This window comes from Falco naumanni, chromosome 3 (genome assembly GCF_017639655.2).
Source record: "Falco naumanni isolate bFalNau1 chromosome 3, bFalNau1.pat, whole genome shotgun sequence".
Classification (NCBI taxonomy): Eukaryota; Metazoa; Chordata; class Aves; order Falconiformes; family Falconidae; genus Falco; species Falco naumanni.
Genome location: NC_054056.1, coordinates 15,680,527 through 15,700,789, shown reverse-complemented (window position 1 = coordinate 15,700,789; position 20,263 = coordinate 15,680,527). Strand labels below are relative to the sequence as shown.

Sequence of the window (20,263 nt, the reverse complement as noted above, 5' to 3'; positions counted from 1 at the left end):
AAATAGAGTTGAAATGTAACTTTACTGCAAGATTAATGAAAATTAAACAGGTATCTTAGAAAATGCATTGAGAGGGGCATGCGCCTTGTTGCATTCCACCATGATTTCAGCTTTATGTAAGTTTTATAAAGACACATCTACTTGAAGTTCAAAAAACACCACTGCAGTGCAGTATTTAGTCAGTATTGTAGTTCTGCAGATAAATACCCTGATAAAACACCACGTATAGAAGGTCACACACAATGAAAAAGCTTGCTAGAGTAACCTCATGAGCAATTTACTTTTCTCTTATGCGGCTTCTGAATTTCATTACTGGATGTTTGTAGGAGGTGAAGTGCAGGAATATATAAATCAAGATTGGCATACAGTGCTTAAAGTTTTATCTGTCTCCATTAAAAAATCCTGCACTGCTGCTGTCCCAAACTAGAGTAGATGTAAGAAAAATTGCTAAGAATATAAATCTAATCAAAATAGAATTCCTTTTTAGTTTTATAAATAATAGCTTTAAAGGCAAATGTGCTTGAGGCTTTTGGCAATATTTTCTCGAAAGAGTCTTTATTCTATGGCTGCAGCAGGAAAACATGTAATAAGCTAGGAAGTTAAGACACTCTTAGACGGAAGGATATTTACAAAAAGCGAATAAACACATTTTCAGCCATATACTTCGGTTTACAGAGTAGTAGTTCATGTGCACTGCTTCTGAGCAGACAAAACAGTACAGCTGTTACAAAATTAGCTGACTCTTTTGCTAAAGAATGACTGACACAGCTTTTGAAATTCTTCACAGGCATTAATCAAAATGCTAGGATTACAGTGAACTGTGAACACCAATACCTCTTTAAACAATACAGATCGATCCTGAGCACACTACATGATTTGACACCATATATAGGGATAGAGCTGTAATATGGCATGTACATTCTACTGTATCTTGGATATTTGTGTGGAGTGTTTGTAGCAGGTACCAATTGCACTTAATTAATGGGGACGAACACACAGTTAGAAATGGAAAACACCACTGCTGACTAGCCCTGTATGAGAACCAGTAAGAACTGTAAATTCGACACAAAATAGAAGAATGACACTACCTTGTGTTTGCTTCAGATTAATCTGACCTGTGCATCCTCCATAACAACCAGGGCCTCCTGTGAACTGTTAATTCTACAGCTGCCTCCTTTCATTCTCCCAGCATCTTCACTTTATCACGTATTCTGCCACACAGCATGCTCCCCCCAGGAGACCAAAATCACCTCCCCTTGAAAAGATTAAATGCAGTGGATTTTAAAATCCAATTTTGCCCCTTGTCATGGAGTAGCCAAGTTTGGCCTCATTGTTGATGAAGGACATCAATCCCAGGTAGGTCTCGATCAGAAGAGGACGCTCCAGCACTAGCACGCCGTTAGCCCTTCCTGGCAACGGACACTCCTTATGGGCTTTCTTCACAGCTTGAATTAGCTGAGTTTTGAAGTTTTCCAACTGAAAGAAAGAAAAAACCCACCTCTCTGTTTTTCCATTGTTCTAAACATTGCAGAGCACACAGCTACTGATACTGAATTGTGAAGGATTAACGCTAAAGCTGTAGAAGTCATAAGAGCTCTCATGCCATCGTAAACTACATTCTGGCATTCAACCTTAATGATACAGTTAATTTCATACTGGGACACTACTTACATGTAACTTAAACACATCAGCTAGATGCATAAAGATTTATCAATGACTTGCATAGTTTATTTCTGACTGTAGTTCTGCTCTTCTCATTGGTGTGTTAAATTACTATAGTGTTCTGTTTTTAAGGAAACCTCCAGAGGAAAGCAGCAGCTATTGCAAGAAAAACTGAGAAGCACCTGAGTGAAGGTTAACGGTTAGGAATTATTTGTTTAATTAGCTAGCAGTCCTAGATGAAAAGTCAGGCATCAGCCTGTCAGGTGAGTAAGAGCAGGAATAGCACCAAGATCCATTTTCTTTTGGGTTTTACAGAACTCTACACCTTTGGAAGTTTCAGCTTCCTTCTTGTCTAAACCACTTATAGGCAGCTGGCCAAAACTGACAGTTAGGCTGCCCTGCAAGTCAAAATCTGGAGAACGGGGAAATGTAGCTTACAGCTCTCCGTTCTGTCCCTTTGAATTAACTGCTCTATCTTTTCAAAATAATACAAGTCTTATCGAGCTTATGAGACCAACAAGCCATCTGGAATAGGAGAGGCGACTTCCTTACTAGGCAAAGGGATGCAATCTTCTCATCAGCATCTGCCATCGGATGTTCGGTGAAGGTGACGTACGGGATGTTTGTGGACCATGGGTTCCATCTGTTTATGAAGGAGGCGCGGCTTTGCTTGTCCCACTGAATTCGGATACCAGTACCTTCTCGCCTGATACCGAAGACAGTGGAATTAATATGGTACGACTTTGGAGTCTTTGAGGCAAGTTTAATTAGAAGTGTGCTGTCTGGAAAAGACCTACTTAAAACTGGAAGCTGAAATATAAGTTTGATAGTAAGTTTTTCCTCTACAGCGGTTAAGAATTCAGCCCCTGAAATACGCAAAGGAACGTTTTTATAAGCTGAGTGCAAAAAGGTTAAGCTCATTAGACACTTAGGACACAATGCCTGAACTGTATCGCCTGTGACAGCCTGTGTTTATGCATGAACCAACATGTACACGTGGCTTTCTAGTAATGCTAGGGTGCTGCTACTGCTGCTGCTACTTACTGCATTACATAATGGCAATGAACTTCTGAATCTATTTGTCTTACCCTGAAAGTCCTTAAGCAATTGGCATTTAACATAACTAGTAACTATCCCAGCAAAACAGCAGCTACTCTGAGGCCTTCTAATGAAGCTTCAGTAATTATTTGCAAAGCGACATGCGCAAAAGGAAACCTCAAACGTGTCCAGCAGTCAGTGACAAAGGTTGACAGTTCAAACTGCTTATAATGATAACGCAGGAATTGCAGTGACACTACCGTATTACGATGCCAGCTTACTTGTTCAGCGATTTAGGTGGGAACTGAAACTCCCCGACCGAGATGGTATCGACTGCGCTGAGGGCTATCCTTGTCACGTGCTGGCACTGCAGGCTGATGAAGTTGTATTTGCAGATCAGGAGGGACCAATCTGTGATAAGAATAAGACGCTCCTTCTCGTTGTTCCAGTGATCAATTCTAGTAAGATAACACAACTGAGCATTAGCAGTTTTACTGGTTGGAAATACTTTACAGCTTGATGGATAGAAGAGTTGCTAAGGAGAACAAATCTGATGTCTTAGTCATACTTATTTTCCATTATGGCCTCTGCTTTGAATCAGCAAGTCTGGTAAGAGGTGGAATGTCACAACTTCGTCTTGTTACAACATAAGAAAATATTAAGAAAATCAGGTAAGTCTGAAGATCTTGAATGCTATATAATGCATCCTCCATTAAGAGTGGAGTCTCCAATGACTCTTCCAGTAGTTTGGTACCATGCTGTTAGTGTGTTGCCATGTTTGCTAAATTATTAACTGCACTGGTGCATGTTCAGGGGAGAGAAATAGTTTTCTTTAACTCTGTGGTCTGACTTCTTATTTCCCTCCATAAGAACAATCTGTACGTTCAAAACTGATTTGTTTCTTCAAATTTCCTAACTAAAAGATCTTACCTTTCTTGGAGTGTGTTGCCATGCTGCTTAGTTGAACCATCACAGCTATAATACTATCGGGGCAACCTAAGAGTACATCATATTTTTACTCTTAAGGGTAATGAGCTCAGCTTTTAAACTAGCAGCTTTGAAATCTGCAACAGCTTATTGATAGTGTTACTGATTTAATTGTCTTTCCTTACAAAAATTAAAAATTGTCCGTTTCAACAGGAACACTGATGTCAAGCTGATGAGACCACAGCTACCCTTACTGTGTCAAGGTAAGTGCAAAATAGTGGGGCTGGGCGGTGGGCTGGAGCGTTTCCACCTGCCGTGAACCTTTCTCTCTGCTGGTTTGACTTGTCCCACAGTGAAAGGACCGAAATCGCCCCCTGCCTTCTGCCCACCCCAGAGGGTGCTCGGAGCTGGCAGAGCTGGCTGAGCGTTGTTCTGAAGAATCAGGCATCTCGGCTCGTGCTTTGCTCCTATCCCCTAGTCCAGACACCTTGCAAATTGTCAGCTTCCATTTCGTTGATCGGTGAATTGCAGGGCTAACGGCCTGTAACTCGCTGCCTTTTGGTGAAGTAGTTTATTAAAGCTGCGTTAGTGGGTTTAGGGTATGAGCAAATTCTCTATTGTACTGGATTTTGTAACGAGTGAATTTGGGAGCTTTCATCAAAATCCCCCAGTGGGCTGGATTATACAGGAACAGCGATATGGTACAGCCACGCGAGGCCACTTTGAGGCTTCCACGTCACTTCACAAGCGTTAATACAACACACGGCTCTGAAAGGTGTAGGTGGGCTGCAGGGCTGTGGTCTGCCGAAGGGTGCAAGGGGAGGGGGCCTGGCCCTCGGCAGCGCTACTTACTCGGTCAGCAGCCAGACGCTCTGCACTGCCCCGTCCTCGGTGGGCATCACGACCACGCGGATTTCATTGACTGCTTGCTCTATGGTGCCGGGCTAAAGGGGGAAGGCAGACGTTAGGGGGTACCAGGCTAAACAGGGGAGGCAGAGGTTAGGGGGTGCCAGACTAAACAGAGGAGGCAGAGGTTGGGGGGGTGCGGGGTTCAGTGGCCTGAGGCAGTGGTTGTGGGGTGCCAGATTAACCAAGGCAGAGGTTGGGGGTGTGTGCTGGGATAACGGGCTGAGGCAGAGGTCAGGGGGATGTGGGGGTCACCGGTGCCGAGGTTAGGGGGGGGTGCAGGGTTCAGCAGCCCAAGGCAGAAGTTGGGGTGTGATGGATTAGCCAAGGCAGAGGTCGGGGGGCTGCGGGGTTCACCGAGTCGGGGGGTGCCGGGTTAACCGAGGCAGAGGTCGGGGGATGCGGAGTTCACCGGGGCCAAGGTTAAGGGGGATGGGGGCTAAGCGGGCCCGGGGCAGCGGCGGGGTGGGGGGTGCAGGGCTCGGCGGTCCGGGGTGCAGCGGCGAGGGGGGTGCGGGGCTGGGCGGCCCGGGGCAGCGGCGGGGGAGGGGGTGTGGGGCTCGGCGGGCCCGTTGTGGGGCTGGGTGGCCCGGGGTGCAGCGGCGGGGCCCGGCCCGGGGCTGGGCGGCCCCGGGCAGCGGCGGCGGGGGGTGCCGGGGCTCGGCGGGCCCGGTGCGGGGCTGGGCGGCCCGGGGTGCAGCGGCGGGGGGTGTGTGTGTGGGGCTCGGCGGGCCCGGGGGCAGCGGCGGCGGGGTGCGGGGCTGGGCGGCCCGAGGCAGCGGCGGGGGGTGCAGCGGCGGGGTGCGGGGCTGGGCGGCCCCGAGGCAGCGGCGGGGGGGTGCAGCGGCGGGGTGCGGGGCTGGGCGGCCCGGTGCAGCAGCGGGGGGTGCAGCGGCGGGGTGCGGGGCTGGGCGGCCCGGGGCAGCGCTCCGTACCCGGAACACGAAGTACTGGCGGAGGCGGCCGCCGCGGGTGGCGGTGCGCACACTCAGCGGCCGCAGCGTCTGGCGGGGCGCGGCGGGCGGCTCGAAGGGCGGCCCGGCCTCCTCCGGCACCAGCATCGCCGCCGCGGGGCTGCCGGGGCTGCCGGCCGGGCCGCCCTCCGCCGCGTCCCGGAGCTGCAGCATCGCGGCCGGGCCGAGCTCTCGCCGCCTTCCGGGGCGGGCGGTTGGCCGGGCCCGCCTTCCCCTCGCCGGGGGCGGCCCTCGGGGCTGCGGGGCGCGGCCGGGCCACGCGTGGGCTGCCCGCCGAGCCGGGCTGGGGCGGGGGGGCAGAGCCCTTCCGTGCCGCCCGGTCGGGTGTCGCGGGACCCTTTAGGTGGGAAGACCTTGAAGGTCGTCGTGTTCAGCCGTTACCGCCGCACTGCCGGGGCAGTGTGGTGGATGAAGGGGGGATGTGGGGTGACGGGGCGATGCCGAACTGTCCAAGTTGAGAGCCCGGAAGCCCGTTCCATGCTCAGCACGCTCGGTGGCAGAGGTTAAATAATGCTAGGGAATGAATGACAAGCTAATGTTTCTAAGTCTGTGGTCTCTGGTGTTATCGCAGATGTTATCATCACTCTTTGTAGGACCGTGTTGTATCTTTGGGCCCTTTCCAGGGCTGTTTTACCCCGAGCCAAAGGATGACATCTTCAGCAGGTCCTTGTGCTGGGAAATGATACAAAATTAAGACTGTATTAAACAGTGCTGCATTTTTGATATCCATATTTCGTGTGTTTCACCTATTCCCTGCAGTGCTCTCTCTGCAGCGCTCGCTCACATGAATCCATTGAAGTGGGAAGCCTTGTTGTTGCCTTTGAAGTGGCTTGCAAAGGGTGGCAGGGATGGCTTTACACGCTGTGGGGTCTCCTACTGTGCTCCAGGCCCAGCTGTTCCCCCACCAATGCCTGTCCTTTGCTCTGTGGGTGGCCAGCCGGGCATGGTGGCCTGCTGGGCATGGTGGCCAGAGCATGGTGGCTAGCAGGGTCTGGTGGCCTCCTGGGCATGGATGCCAGCCAGGCGTGGTGGCCTTCTAGGCATGGTAGCTAGCAGGGCATGGTGGCCAGCAGGGTATGGTGACCAGCCAGGCACTGTGGCCTCCTGGGCATGGTGGCCTGGGCATGGTGGCCAGCAGGGTATGGTGGCCAGCCAGGCACTGTGGTCTCCTGGGCATGGTGGCCAGCAGGGCATGGTGGCCAGCCAGGCACCGTGGTCTCCTGGGCATGGGGGCCTGCTGGGTGTAGTGGCCAGCTGGGCATGGTGGCCAGCCGGGCATGGTGGCTGCCTGGGCATGGTGGCTAGCAGGTTATGGTGGTCTTCTGGGCATGGGGGACTGCTGGGCATATTGGCCAGCCAGGCGTGGTGGTCTGCTAGGCATGGTGGCTGCCAGGGCATGGTGGCCAGCAGGATATCGTGGTCTGCTGGGCACGGTGGCCCAGCCAGCAGGGCATGGTGGCCTCCTGGGCATGGTGGGCAGCAGGGTATGGTGGCTTCCTGGGCACGGTGGTCGGCCAGCAGGGTACGGTGGCCTCCTGGCATGGTGGCCCGGCCAGCCCCGTCAGCCCAGCCCCAGCGCAGGGGCCCGGCCGGCGCGGACGAGCCGCGGCCTGGAGAGGGAGCCACACTCCAGGCTCTGCCCGCCCGGGCTGCAGCGCCCGCGGCCTGGCGGGCCCGGCCCGGCGCACGGCTCCACCGGCACCGCCTGCCGCCGCTGCGGAGCCCCCGACACCGGGGGGACACGGAGCGGTTGGAGCGAGCCCAGCGGAGGCGGCGAAGATGCTGGGGGGGCTGAAGCCCCTCTGCGGCGCTGGGGCTGCTCAGCCTGCAGAGGAGGCTCTAGGGACACCTTGCAGCACCCTGCGGTGCTATGGGGGACAACAGGAGAGCTGGAGCGGGGCTTTTTCCAAGGGCATGTTCTGACAGGACGAGGGGGAATGGCTTTAAGCTGAAAGAGGGGAGATTTAGATCAGATATTAGGAAGAAAATCTTCATTCTGAGGGTGGCAAGGCGCTGGCACAGGCTGCTCAGAGCAGCAGTGGGTGCCCCATCCCTGGCAGTGCCCAAGGCCATGGAGGGGGCTGGGAGCAGCCGGGGCTGGTGGCCAGTGTCCCTGCCCCTGGCACGGGTCGGACTAGGTGATCTTTAAGGTCCCTTCCAACCCAAACCATTCCTACAGGTGCAGACACTGCCTTCCCGGCACCATTTTTGCCAAAGCTGGGCCCAAACAGAGGATCAGCTGCGTGTAGAGAAAGTGTTTGGCTAGTGGTGGTAAGTCAGTACGGAGAGACTAAGCAGGAGCTACCTCACTGCTTCCTACTGTAAGAAAAGTCCAAACTGTTAAAGTCCTGACAGGAAAACGTGGGCCTGAATTTATTGTATCCTGGAGCGCTCTCCATCGCTACAAAACATCTTGATGTAGTTGCCTTTCTTTAGGAAGAATGAAAGATGTTGTTTTCCCATCTGTTAGGCTTGGCAGATACTTTACTTCTAAGTGGAAACATTAGCCCCCCCCCCCATACCTGCTCTTTCTGTGACCTAAATGATTTATACAACTGCTGTGACGTTGGAAGGGTTAAGGTGTAAAAAGCAGCTGCCTTGGTTTCTTCCCAGAGCTACCAACTTTTGGGCATGGATTGTGGGTGACTTCAGTCTTGATGTAATCGTTGTCTTTCAGTAGCAGAATACACGCCTGGCACAGGCACTGAAGCTGCGCAAACTTTCTTATCCTACTTCACTCGCAGAAATCAGAAATCGGTGTTTGCCAAAGGTCAGGTCTGCCTGGGGCTGCCTCAGGGCAGTGGAGCAGTGCCCAGCTGCTGCTTTGACGAGCCCTCAGTGGGAGGCTTTGATGGTGGGTTCTTGAGGCAGGAAAGTTTTAGTGCAGCATCCCTGCTCCGCTCTCGTCTTCTCCGTCCTGCTGCGTTGGCTGCTGTGCATGCACCCGTCCTTCCAGGAAGGCAGGCAGGAGGCAGCTCCGCTCTCTGTAAGCTCCTTGGCCCTCCCCAGTGCTGCCAAGCCTGGCAATAACAACTGGAGATACTTGTGGTGGTTTTTTGGAAGAGGAAACTCAGCAGTGAACCAACTCAGAGCCAGGCTTGGGCGCTTCCCTCTCTGTTTTTTCATTCTGCAGGGGCCAGCGGACTGTCACCCAGGTTCAGCAAAATCCTCATCAATGACTTCTTGTGCTCTCTCCCTGGTCAGTAGGGAGATTGGTGGGAAAAGGCAGATAGCAATTTCATCTTGTTCCCCAGCTCCCTCTTTGCCCAGTGTATTTCCCCACCACCCTGGGACCTGGTTGTTAACAGCACTCGAGCAGCTGAGTGCAGGTCAGATGTGTCCCTGTCCGTATTATGTGCACAGCAGAATTTCCTTGGGAAGTGATCAATTTTGTTATCTGTTAAAGTGCATAGGAAAGATTCAGTCTCTGTGGGATATTTTTAGAGCTGCTGGGAAAGGGATTTTGGGTGGTGTGTACAGAGTTGGCCTTGGGTAGTGCAAAAGAGCTGTCTTTGGAGAAACAAACCCGAATCATTTCTGCTACTGTTCTGCAGGGTTTCCCCCCTCCTCTCCTCGGGGTTGGACACAGCTGGTGGGAGGGATTTCTGACTGTCAGCAAGAAAAGAAACAAGAGAGCACGTGAGGGAAAGGAGCTAGACCTGGGAAAGGCAGGAGGAAAGTTTTGTTACTCCCTTGAAATGCAGGGAAGCTGCTCTTAGTGTGTGTGTGTGTGTGCGTGCAGGAGTTACTCAAGCCCGTCTCCGGAGGAAGGTGGGGGGCTGTAGCAGCTGGATGGCTTCACCTATGCAGGTGGGGTAAAAGAGACTCCACTTGCTTTTGGAAAAGCCCCCTGGAAGTGGACTTCTCGGTGCGCAGCAGAGCACCCCTCCTGGTTCCTTTCACTTGATGGGTGCTGATTTTTATATTGCCTTGTGCAGTGGATTGCAATTCCAATTCAGCTAAACCCACATGGGGCTTCATCGCTGGACAGAACCCAGGTCTTGTGAGCCACCAGGTCTTCGGGCTTTGGCAAGAAGCAAATGCCAGAAGGAAAAGTCACTTCAGTACATTTCAATGCGAGCAAATGAGCATAAGAAGCCTGGTTTGGATTTGGGAAAAACCCAGCGACAATCTGCACTATAATCATTTCCCATGGACTGAAGAAACTTGCTGAACTGAACCCATATGTGAGGAAGCATCTAGAAATGATAAAGCTGCTCTCCCTGTGCAAGAATTCCCGTGTGCTCCAATAGCATTGTCCTTTGCAAGAAAGAGAGACACCGGCAAGTTAGAAGCAGGAGATGGCCAGGAGTGTCCTTTGAGGAACAGGAACTGGCGAGTCGTGCTTGAGAAGGCTGTGAGATTTTCTAGGCGCCCACTGGAAGCACCTTGGGGGGGAGAGAGAAGGTGTTGCGATGGAATTTCGTGCAGTGGCACTGTCATTCATCCTTGCATTGCAAATATCTTCTCTGGCTTCTGGGAACAAACTGCAGCCCCATATGTAAGTAGCGAGAAAAGAGTGCTGGAGTGTTCTTACAGGGCAGGGAACTGCAAAGCAGAAGTTGAATACAGTATTTTCAAATCAAGGGTGAAGGCAGGAGCAGAGAGAGTGAAAGGGAGGGAGGGCTGCTCTGTGTTTCTTGATCTAGCACCAGATGTACATAAAGGGGAATAGACGTTTGAAAATCTGGATAGGCTTTGCTTGCAGGAGGTAACTCACTGTTTCTAACCACAATGTTGCTACTGTGTGAGCGCAAGAGGTGATTGTTGTGTAAATAGCTTGACCTTTCTTCACAGACATGCTGTTTTTATTGCATTTTGTCTATCTCTTGGTGCATGCTTTTTTCCCCCTTTTGCTGTTAGGCTAGCAGCACGTAGGTCCGTTCTTTTTAATTAAATTTTACAGTTACAGTTTGGTGTTAATCATTTGGCTTCTTTGGAAAACTTCCTTGCAAGTTTGGTCTCCTGCCAGAAGATGATCTCTCGATGCAGGGGGATTGCTCTAATTCTTTCTGTAAATGAACTCGGTGTTGCATGGTGTGCTAACTCCAAGCTGCTCTCCCTGATGTTTTTAACTTTTTGATGGGAAAAGCGTCCTTTCCAGCAGATAAAGGTTTTGCGAGACAATGCCTTTTCTCCCCATGGCAGAGATTTTGTGCTCCTGCCTTGACAATTACTTTTAGGTCTTCTTGGATGAGATGCTAGAGATGAGATGTGTGCCAAAGCGTGAGAGAAAAGAATCTGCCAGCGCCGGGGCAGGGCTGTCACTTCCCATGGGGCGTTGCGGACGATGCCTGTTGCACACACAACCACTGTTTGGGGCACACAAAAACCTTTCTTCGCTGTAATCAATTACACCAAAACGGTACTGCTGCCAGCCTTGTTCTTGTGGTTCCTTTCAGTTCTGGTTTTGGACGTGCAGAGAGCTGGGAGGTGAGGCGCCGGCAGGCTCGCAGCAGAGGAGGTCCAGAGGGTAGGGAGATGCCGCTCTTGGCATCAGCTTGCAGCTCGCCGTGTATGGAGACGCTCACAAAATAACACAGCTTCTCTGGCAGTCACCATTAGTGCTGGAAACTGTTGTATCGGTGAAGTGATGTGTGCGGAGCTTTGCAAGCCAAGCAGCTCGGCAGTGGCCACATGTGGGGATGACGAGAGGAGATTTTAGAGCAAAACCGGAGGGGGAAGAAAACATGCCATTAATCCCAAAGGCATTGCCAGGCTTGCTGTAAGAGCGGTGTAATTGAACATCTTGGAGCAGTCAAATGCCAGCTGCAATCTCTATGCTTCACCATGTCCAAACTATTTAGTTGAACTTCTTTTATAGAAAGTATTTTTGTGAAAACTCTCGGCTCCTTTTGAAGCAACAGAAGCAGTCCCAAATAATGAATGGCTCATAACTTATTAAGTCAGGGATAAACGATTCCTTCTTTGTTCTTAGTTAAAACTACTGATTCGTGCTTGGAGAAGGAGAGTTAGATTAGAAAAGAAATGAAACACAAATGGTATTTTCCTTATTTTCTTACCAAATTATATATATATTCACTTTTATTTACTGGAATTAGTCTTGCAGTTCTGAATGTGTGAGAGAGCAGCTAAGACAGCAAAATGTCTAAAACAGATTTAAAGCAGTATTAACAAAATGATGTATCATTTCTACTGGCTAAATATTTTTTTTTTCCAGTTGCTGTCAGATGATGCAGATCCCATTTGTGTTTACAATGACAATAGTCAGGAAAATAATGCCCTAGGTCCAAAGAAAGAACGTGTTCTTCTTTAACTGAGATCAGACAGGATGGACAAACATAGAAATTATGGTGCTATCATATCGTGTATGCTGCTGCCTCTTTTCTGATCCATCCTTTTTGTTTCAAGGCTAAAAATCAGCCTTAATTTATCAGTGGAAAAGTAACTGCTGCATTTTTCAAGTGGGCTGTAGAGCATCCCAGGAGCTAGAGGTACCAAATGTCAGCTTCCCGATCTCACTGAAGTTTGCTATGTTGCAATGTTATAAAACCATCTTGCTTTAGATTTCTGTTCCTGTATCTGACCCTCATCACAGGCTGCAGGTCTGGAGACTCAAGGAGGGGGTTCAGGGTGGAGCAGGCTTCTCATGTCTGCCACTGGCTCATAGCGTGGGATTACTCCCCGTGTCCTCTCTGCTTTAGATGGCCGTTTTCCATCTAAATGTGGGTTTGTGATGTTCACCTTGTAGTTAGTTCTCCAATGTTTAACTGATTCACAAAAGCCTACTGACATGCTTTTGAGAAATAGAGATTATACTATTCTACTGTGTGTTTTGTTGGTGCCAGTGTCACGCTCTTACAATTCTATCTGTTCACAAGAGCATTAAATCCAAGAATTCTGGGGGCAGCTGCAGAGGCTGCATTTGACAACTGCCTGTGGCTGGTCAACCTGGCAGATTTCTTTTCCCTACACTGATTTAATTAAAGGAGGAGGCAAACACCATATATTGCATAAGCTCGTAAGTAAGGAAATTCAGAGACGCCTCTTTTTCTCTGTGGCAGGCCAAACGTCTGTGCGGAGCAGGAGCTGGCGGTCGTGGGGCACCGGCAGCCTTGTGTCCAGGCCTTCACCCGCACCGTCAAAGTGTGGAAGCAGGACTGCGGGGGACGGCAGTGGTGTACGGGCTACGAGCGGAGGTATGTGTTCTTCCTTGGAGCCTGATTTGCTCCTTGCGTGATGGAAATTGGTTCCTTCTCATCATCAGCAGCGGGGAAGCGAGCTCGTTGCTCACTTGGCATCTGCAAAGGGGAGAGCCTGTTGCACCGGCCACGCAGCTGGTGGGTCTGGGCACAGGGGGAGAGGGCTGGGAGCAGCTGCATGTGTGCCTGTCTTGCTGCCCACACTGGGGTCTGGCACAAGAAATAGCATCGATAACTGCGTGGTACCCTCCGAGGAGCCTCAGTGACCAGCCAGCATGGCTGTGGCTCTCCTCAATCCCCTGCAGCTCTCTAGGGAGAGGGGAGACTTACCCTGCACTTGGTACCTGGCCGTCAGCGGGTCTGGCATTAGGTTAGCAAAGCAGTTCATTTAGGGGCCAATGTAAACAGAAAGCTACATGCAGGGGGAGATGTGGCTCTGAACCCACAAATGAGCTGTAAAGAGTAAATCTATTTTATTAGATATTTTTTTCTTGGCTAAAACCTGGAGACTGTGAGAGATTTGTAAACCCTACATATGTCTAGCTGGAGGGGTTTCTGACCCTACCTGGCACCTTTTTGATACTGAGTTTTTAAATTGTTAAGGAATTCCCAAAGGGAAGATATATTGCTTTTGTTCTAAAGAAGCTTTCTTCTGGTTAGCTGTTTGCAGTCACCTGATGATGTATTACATCTGTTTCCTATGATCTTGCCATGTTAACCAAATGACTTAATCGCATCATGTGCATTCTTCCTGTATCTTTACATGTCTCAGCTTCACGGCGGAGGCATCTCAGTGCCTCTGTAGTTTTACAAAGCTGAAGGCAGTAGCTGGGTCCAAGTGAGGTTTATTGTGTATGGTCTGAAAAAAAATAACAAATACCACAAAAAATGTGGCCATCGTGCAAGTGATGCTCCATGAGGACAGGTGGTGGTCGTTGGCAGGTTTTGCTGTGGGTCACCGGCTTCCTTTCGCACCAAGAGTGGGGCTGTGCCCACCTCAGAAGAGTGTACAGCTCAGTGGAGGTAGGCTTGCACGGGCAAGAAAGGAATTTGTCTGTACGCTGAGCAGAAAATGGATGCAGTTGTTCAGCTAATGGTACAGCCCTTGAGTTGCTGACTGGCCTTTACTGGGAGCTGGGAGGCCAGGCAAGGAAGGGTTGCAGGGGGAGGGTTATGAACGTGTGCAACAGTGCAAATAATGAACTTTTTTTACCTGCATAGCAGCCAAACTACAGTGTGCCCTATCTTCTTCTGTACTCCACCTGCTTTTCCTGCCTTGTTAGGCAGTTACAAGCCTTTACAAAATAATAATGATAGCAGTAGTTTCAAAGAAGTATCTTGGACTAGAGACAGCTTTTAAGTCTTGACTTTAGGAATTCCTCCTAACCTGTAATTGCCAGTAATTATCTTGGTGATGATATCTGTGTAGTGGTAATAAAGGAGCAAACAGAGTCCATCTTTTGACCGTGTTTTAAGAGAGGGCTTTGAAATGATAGGTGCCCTGTCTCCTCCTGCTTCAAAGGCTGGGAACTTTTCAGACCCAGCTGTCCCTCGGGTTCTTTAGTGTACTGTTTTGACATTGTAAATCAAGGAACTGAAATGAAAAAATTTTCTGTTGTGCTTCATTGTGAATATTAGAACAGCCTAGTGCTATAACTCTGTTCCTTGATGAAAATGCAGAGATGAAGCCTAGAGATTCTGTGAGGGATTTCACCCAAGGAATTTTAAAAGCAAGATGGTAAAAGGACTATCACAGAACTTTCCTCATTCTAGGCAAGATTTTGTCCTATATCCCCTTGCTCTAAACTTCTTTCAGGAGTTCCCATCGCAGCAAGCTTATTGCGATAGATGGGTGATCTCCTGCCAAGCTCCCTTGTGCTGAGCAATTGAGGGCAGTGGAGCGCACAGTTTGTGCATTCGGAGAGATGCTACGCAGCTTCTGTCTCACCCGCTGGAGCTGCTCCAGTTGGACCCAGCTCCAGCAGCACAGGCCTCAGGAAGCATATTAACAGCTTCAGGATCTGACACACACAGGGTTAGCCTGAAATTGGCCTCAGTGCCTTTGAGTTCATGGACATGACTAGGGAAATCCAGCATCTGCTGTTCCTTTCCCCAGTGCACCGTTTAGTGCCGCTGCCTAGCTCACCTGCCTGGCGAGGACCAGCTGTCTGCAGGGGCTGAAGCACAAGTCACTGACATGCAAGGTTCATAAGTGTTAGAGCTAATTTTCTAAAATTCCCATGCATGCCTGGGGTGCTGCAGACGCCACTACAGTTCCATCACTTTGCCTAAACTGTAAGCGAGATTCAGGGGAGGAGGGTGGGCTGGGGCAGGCAGGGGACCCAGGGTGGCCAAGGGGATGTATATCTGCTGAGTTTGTGTGTTTCAGAACCAGTTGCATTTGGTTTTATAGGACTTGCAGTCCTGTACTCTAGGCAGAGATAAAAGATTTCCTAAAAGTCAGAACAAACCTTGCTCCGTACACTCACAACACGGGCCCTGCCTGCTCAGGGAGCCAGCATCTGCTCTTCAGCCGATGATCTGAGCATCCTCTGGGCTGCGCTTCTCGTTGTTCCTGGTAAAGCAATGCTTTTGCTACTGGTTGTGTAACTTTCCTGAATTAGGTAACAACAGAAGGTAACTTTGCTCAGCCCTCAGTAACGAAACTTGGAGGAACAACAGAGCTGTCCCAGAGAGGCTGGAAGTGGATTTTCCAGCAGCAGGACATAGCAAGATTTTTAAGCCTGGGTTCCATTAGTTCTGGCTCGTTCAACATTTTCTGTGCCAGGGACTCCTTAAAACATGAAAGAAAACAGAAACATTGAAGATAAAATATCGCCTATGTGGTTCTTTCCAGTCTGCAGCATCCAGATATCCTCAGGCAATGGAGGCTGTCAAAATATTTGCATCTCCTTGAGAATCCACTTGGGCTGACTTAAGGATCTGAAGTGTCCAGACGAGCCCATCAAACTCGTGGAGATGAGGTTGTTCAGGGTAATGTTGGGGGCAGAAAGGAGCCCGGGATTAGTCCTGAGCTGTCCTACATTGCTATTTCTTGGTATACCTTTTCCTCCCCGTTTCTGAGCCCGTGCAGGGCAGAGGGAAGGGGCTGCTTGTGGCCATGCGGTCTTCCTCATTTTGGATGAGAAGGATGGTGTTTTCCAGAATAGCCCATGCAGGGAATGCTTGTTGCATTAGCACCAGCCCACTGCTGTCATGTCCTCCTGTGCTTCCTAACGCACCCTGCCCACTGCGCTGCAGCCCTGGGCTGGGACATAGCTCTTGGTACCGAGAGGATCCGGGTGGATCTGAGCCTGATTGCTGCTCTCCTGGTGTTTGAGGGACTGTAAATTGTTTTCTCAGCTGCTTCAGGAACACGAGCATTTCCTTCATAATTTGTTAATAGCTCATACAAAAAAAAAGGTATCTGCTTTTATTTTTCTCAGTTGTGCTTCCATATGCTGGTTGGCACAGAGGAGTAGCCAAAGGTTTTCTTCATGGGAATTCATGGTTCACTGTTATTTAGGTTTTTTTTAGAAACATTCGACAAAATCAAACAACTAGACTGAGTTAGGATAAATATTTTCAGGGGACATGTACAACACATCTGCTGTGCCAAATATTTGTTGTTGTTTGTCTGATTTGCTTTGGTGGAGTAGTTTCATGTCCTGCCAAAGGATCTTTTTAAAAATTGCCTTCAAGAGTTTTATCTGTGTTTCAATTTTCACACACACAAAACATCAAATTTCCAGAGAAAAAAAAAGTGTCACTTATATTTATTTTTCTTCAGATCAATTCCTGCTTTCAGACCCCAACTCCTACCCTGGAAGTTACTCGTAGGAGTTGTTGCAGGGACCTTCAGCTTCCACCTGAGTGCATCGTCCCCTGCCGAGGCTGTGCTGGCTCTGCTGAGCAGGCAACTGCGCTGCCGCGTCCCGGGACTGTGCCGCGCTGGAGAGGGCTTTTTGCTTCTTCTGGAAGATGGGGGAGATGTGATTGCACGTGGCGTGGCTGGACTTGTCAATGTTTAGCTGAGGGTTTTGCAGGGCAGAGTGGGAGGAGAGCAAGGAGGAGAAAGCCCTTTCCATCAGGGAGATTGGTTCTGCTGGCTTTAACCTGTGGGAACCTTGCTATATAAATCGTACCTGCATAGAGAGCTTTTTGCATAGCTGGATATTCCCATCAGGATTCTGACAATTTTTTTAGCTCACCAGCCCCTTGGAGACACTTGCCCATGCACGCTAAAGCTGGACTGAAATACCCGTTTCTCTTAAAGTTTAAATTTCCTTCATTAACAAGTTTAAGAGAGGAGCTCAGAGCTGTGAAATAGTTTAGAAGAGGAGAAAACAGTCAGGGGTGTTATGAGGACCTGGATACACATCTCTTGTGTTTCTGATTAGAGTAAATTAAGAAGTATTTTCTTAGCATCAGTGATCATTGCTAGACCAGGTGGAAAAAAATGTCAGTGCATTTGAAAACCTCATTTTGTTTATATCCACAGTTAAGTGTTACAACCTCTGTTCTTTCCAGTTTCCTGGTTCCGCTGGAATTAACGTTGTCCGGGTGGTATCTTGGTTTGTTGTGTTTCAGAACTGCATACTACACGGGCTACAGGCAAGTGTACAAGGTGAAATACCAGACTGCATACAGATGTTGCCCAGGATGGTCGCAGCTGGGAGGGGATGCTGGCTGTCTCTACCGTAAGTATCACACTGTTTGGATGAAATTCTTCATTTGCTACTGTCCGTATTGTTTTTTTGGCTGAGGGTGCTCATTTCAAGTCCTGTGCCTGCATTAAATGCTAGAAAAATGTCTTTAAACAGGGCTGGGGTTTTTGTTGTTTGTTTGGAGGTTTTATTTTTGTTTATTTTAACTGTGTCAGAAGGAATTTTCTCTGGCTTCCCAGGAAGCGCTGTGTGGTGCTTTCTGTTTGTGGAGAATTTCCTCATCGCAGCGTGAAAGGGTTTTCAGAGTTGCATTCATTTATCCAGTTGCCAACTGCTACTAAACGTTTAAAATCAAGCCCGAACTGGTGTTTCAGATGGTGCCAGTGGCAGCTGGAAAGCTGTTATCTAAGCTCTGAGTGGACTTTTCATTATCAAAAGCAGTAATTGCTGTCTCTGTGATTGAACATGCCGGTGATGGCTTATTTGCCGGCTAGTTGGTCTTACTCAGCATTTGCGAGAGCTGCTTCCTTGGAAGAGGCAGCCTTTGACTAATTGCACACAGGCTGAGAAACCGGGCGGCGGTGCCGTGCTGCAGAAGGCAGTGGGGTTTGGCCAGCAGCGTGTGGTCACTTTCTGAGTGTGCTCCCTGGCCATTCCGTGCTCCTTGCCCTGTCCGGTGGGTGGGAGCGGGATCAGCTTACTTGTGAAGGGATGTGACTCCTCAACTCCTTTGGAAAGGGGCATCTATCAGGTACTCAATGTGTTATTTTTAAGACTTACTGAGCTTGAGATCCCCCTGCCAGAGGTTAGAGATCTCTGCAGTCCTCCCCTTCGCCTGCTCCCTCCTCTAGCCAGAGGGTGAGAGTTTGGCTTCGGGACTGGTAGGATCCAGCAAGGGATGCTGCAGCATTGGCCTCGGAGGAGAAGGCAAACTGCCAGCATGGGTGAAGTGGTTGCACCTCTAAGGTTTGAAGTGGAGACCCAAACCCTGAGATTTTTTTGGATTCTGTGTCTGGCTTTCCTGCTCTTTTCTGTTTGGTCTAGTGTAATTCTCTGCAAAACAGGTGTGGAAGTATCTGCTTCCCAACTGTGCGGGGAAGCTGGAATATGTATTCAGATTTGCACAAGTCAGGCTAGGGATGTGCAAATATTAGTATATAAAATGATTTTACGCTACTGCTGCAGAAGACAGAGGCAGCTTTATCCTCATGGGCCCCATATTCCCGCCTCCCTCTCCAGGCTGCCCTGCTTGCCATGGGAGGCTGATGCTGCGTAGCTCCCTGCTCCTTCCTCTAAATCCTACGGCCGCATCCAGCTGGGGAAATATTTAACTTTAAACTTCGCTTTTGAGATGTTGAGAGCAAAGTAAAATCTTTTGAATCAAACAAAGGTTTATCTGAGCACATGTGTCGAAATAAATGTCACCATCAAGGCAGAATCACACACACTCCCTGTGATATATTATTAATTCTCTGCCTAGTTGCATAATGGAGCTCTGATCTTTTCGGGATCAGGCTTTGGAGTTGCACTCCTACCCTCGCCATAGAAAAGCAGCTTTCTTTTTAAGTAATAGGCAGGCGAACCAACAAAGCGTTTGGGATCCAACCTGCCTTGTCATCAAGGGAATGAAAGCTGGTTGTGTCCAACTCCATTGTAAAGGCAATTTTGATTGTAATTGACCTACAATATAGGAAAATGTCTCCCACAACTAGTCATCTTTTGTTCTGTAAAGAGGCTGCGTATACCTTCCGTGTGCTTTGATGCTTGAAGCAAAGGTTAAAAAGAAAAAAAGAAAAAAAAAAGGTGTGTCTAGCAAGCAATCTTTATTCTTCCTATTCAAAAGCCTGCAACACAGGAGAGCAGCCCCACTGTGCAAGAGGAAACTCCATCAGTGCCTAATAACCTGCTGTCAGCAAGCAGATAATAACCTCAGATGAACTCAGAAAAAGTGTGTTCTGTAATGATTTTTCCGGCCAAGGAAGTGAGTAATTCCATCCAGGAAGGAAGCAGAGAGTAGGAAATAAAGCTGCTCAGGGCATGCTCTTAACTCATCATCCTCATCATTAGGACCAGCACTCAGAGGCTGGGCAATGATCTTCACCCAGCTGCTCACTGCAGTCGGTCTGGAATGAAAACAGAGAGGGAGGTCCAGCTCTTTTGGGCACTCTCGCTATTGATGTCAAACTTAGTGCTGATGTGACAGGCAAGCCATTGGTGTTTATTTTCTTGTCTCTCGGATGTCAGTGGTTCCTGTTGCTCTCTTTTAAGTGGGTCTTGTTTATGTGTTTTCTGTGCATTATTCCCAAGAGTAGGAAAGCTAGTAGATGTTTTGCAGGCAAAGTGTAAGCTGAAGAACAGGTTGCAAAGTCCTTTTTCCCCCCCCTTGTTTCCATCCATTGAACTTTATATTCCAAAGTGACAATGTGGATGACACTATCATTTAAATGGTATTTTAGCAGGAAGGACACGAACGTGCAAATCGAGGCCAGCAATGTGCCCTGTGCCGTGGTGTAGCGCTGGTTAACTGCAAATCTACTCCCACGTCTGCTCTGGCAACTGCTGAACTGTCCCAGCAGTTGTCAGCCAACTCTCTGCATTTGGCTAACCCCAAGTACTCAAAGTATCTTAAATAATATTCCTGTGATAGGCAGCTTGTGTGTTTTTCTCTCCTTTTTAACAGCTCCTAGGGACAGCCAGCCCTGGCGCTCTCTGCAAAAGCAGAATGACACCAACTCAAAACATTCAGCAGAAATTGCTGCCAAGCTGTCGGTGGGATTTTGGGATGGATCACGACCTTTGGCTGGTGAGCAACTCAGACAAGCTATATGTGCTGTTTCAGGGAGGATCATGGCTGGCTTAAAACCACCTCACTAGAAATTTTGGCATGGCAGAAGGGAGAAAGCAGAATGTAAGAGCATCATGGGTG

At 49.2% G+C, this 20,263-nt stretch overlaps 2 protein-coding genes and 1 long non-coding RNA gene across 3 annotated transcripts in view; 2 read left to right on the top strand and 1 right to left on the bottom strand.

The window, feature by feature from the left end:
• Positions 1 to 3: 3 nt before the first annotated feature.
• On the bottom strand, positions 4 to 5,691 carry TPRG1L (tumor protein p63 regulated 1 like). The gene is made up of 5 exons (XM_040585888.1): positions 5,469 to 5,691; positions 4,480 to 4,571; positions 2,982 to 3,158; positions 2,215 to 2,368; positions 4 to 1,476 (listed from the first exon to the last, which is right to left on the bottom strand). The coding sequence occupies exons 1-5, from the start codon at positions 5,658 to 5,660 to the stop codon at positions 1,282 to 1,284; spliced, it is 810 nt and encodes a 269-aa protein (XP_040441822.1). The 5' UTR covers positions 5,661 to 5,691; the 3' UTR covers positions 4 to 1,281.
• Positions 2,289 to 4,232, top strand: LOC121084454. Its single transcript, XR_005826730.1, has 2 exons — positions 2,289 to 2,397; positions 3,841 to 4,232. It is a non-coding gene; the product is annotated as an uncharacterized LOC121084454 (long non-coding RNA).
• A 3,483-nt stretch (positions 5,692 to 9,174) lies between the features above and the next one.
• The window catches only part of MEGF6 (multiple EGF like domains 6), a 106,374-nt gene continuing 95,285 nt past the window's right edge, over positions 9,175 to 20,263 (top strand). Inside the window, exons 1-3 of the mRNA XM_040585881.1 lie at positions 9,175 to 10,008; positions 12,533 to 12,667; positions 17,261 to 17,370. Of these exons, the coding sequence (XP_040441815.1) occupies positions 9,923 to 10,008; positions 12,533 to 12,667; positions 17,261 to 17,370 (331 nt within the window). The 5' untranslated portion in view covers positions 9,175 to 9,922. The remainder of the gene's footprint in view (positions 10,009 to 12,532; positions 12,668 to 17,260; positions 17,371 to 20,263) is intronic.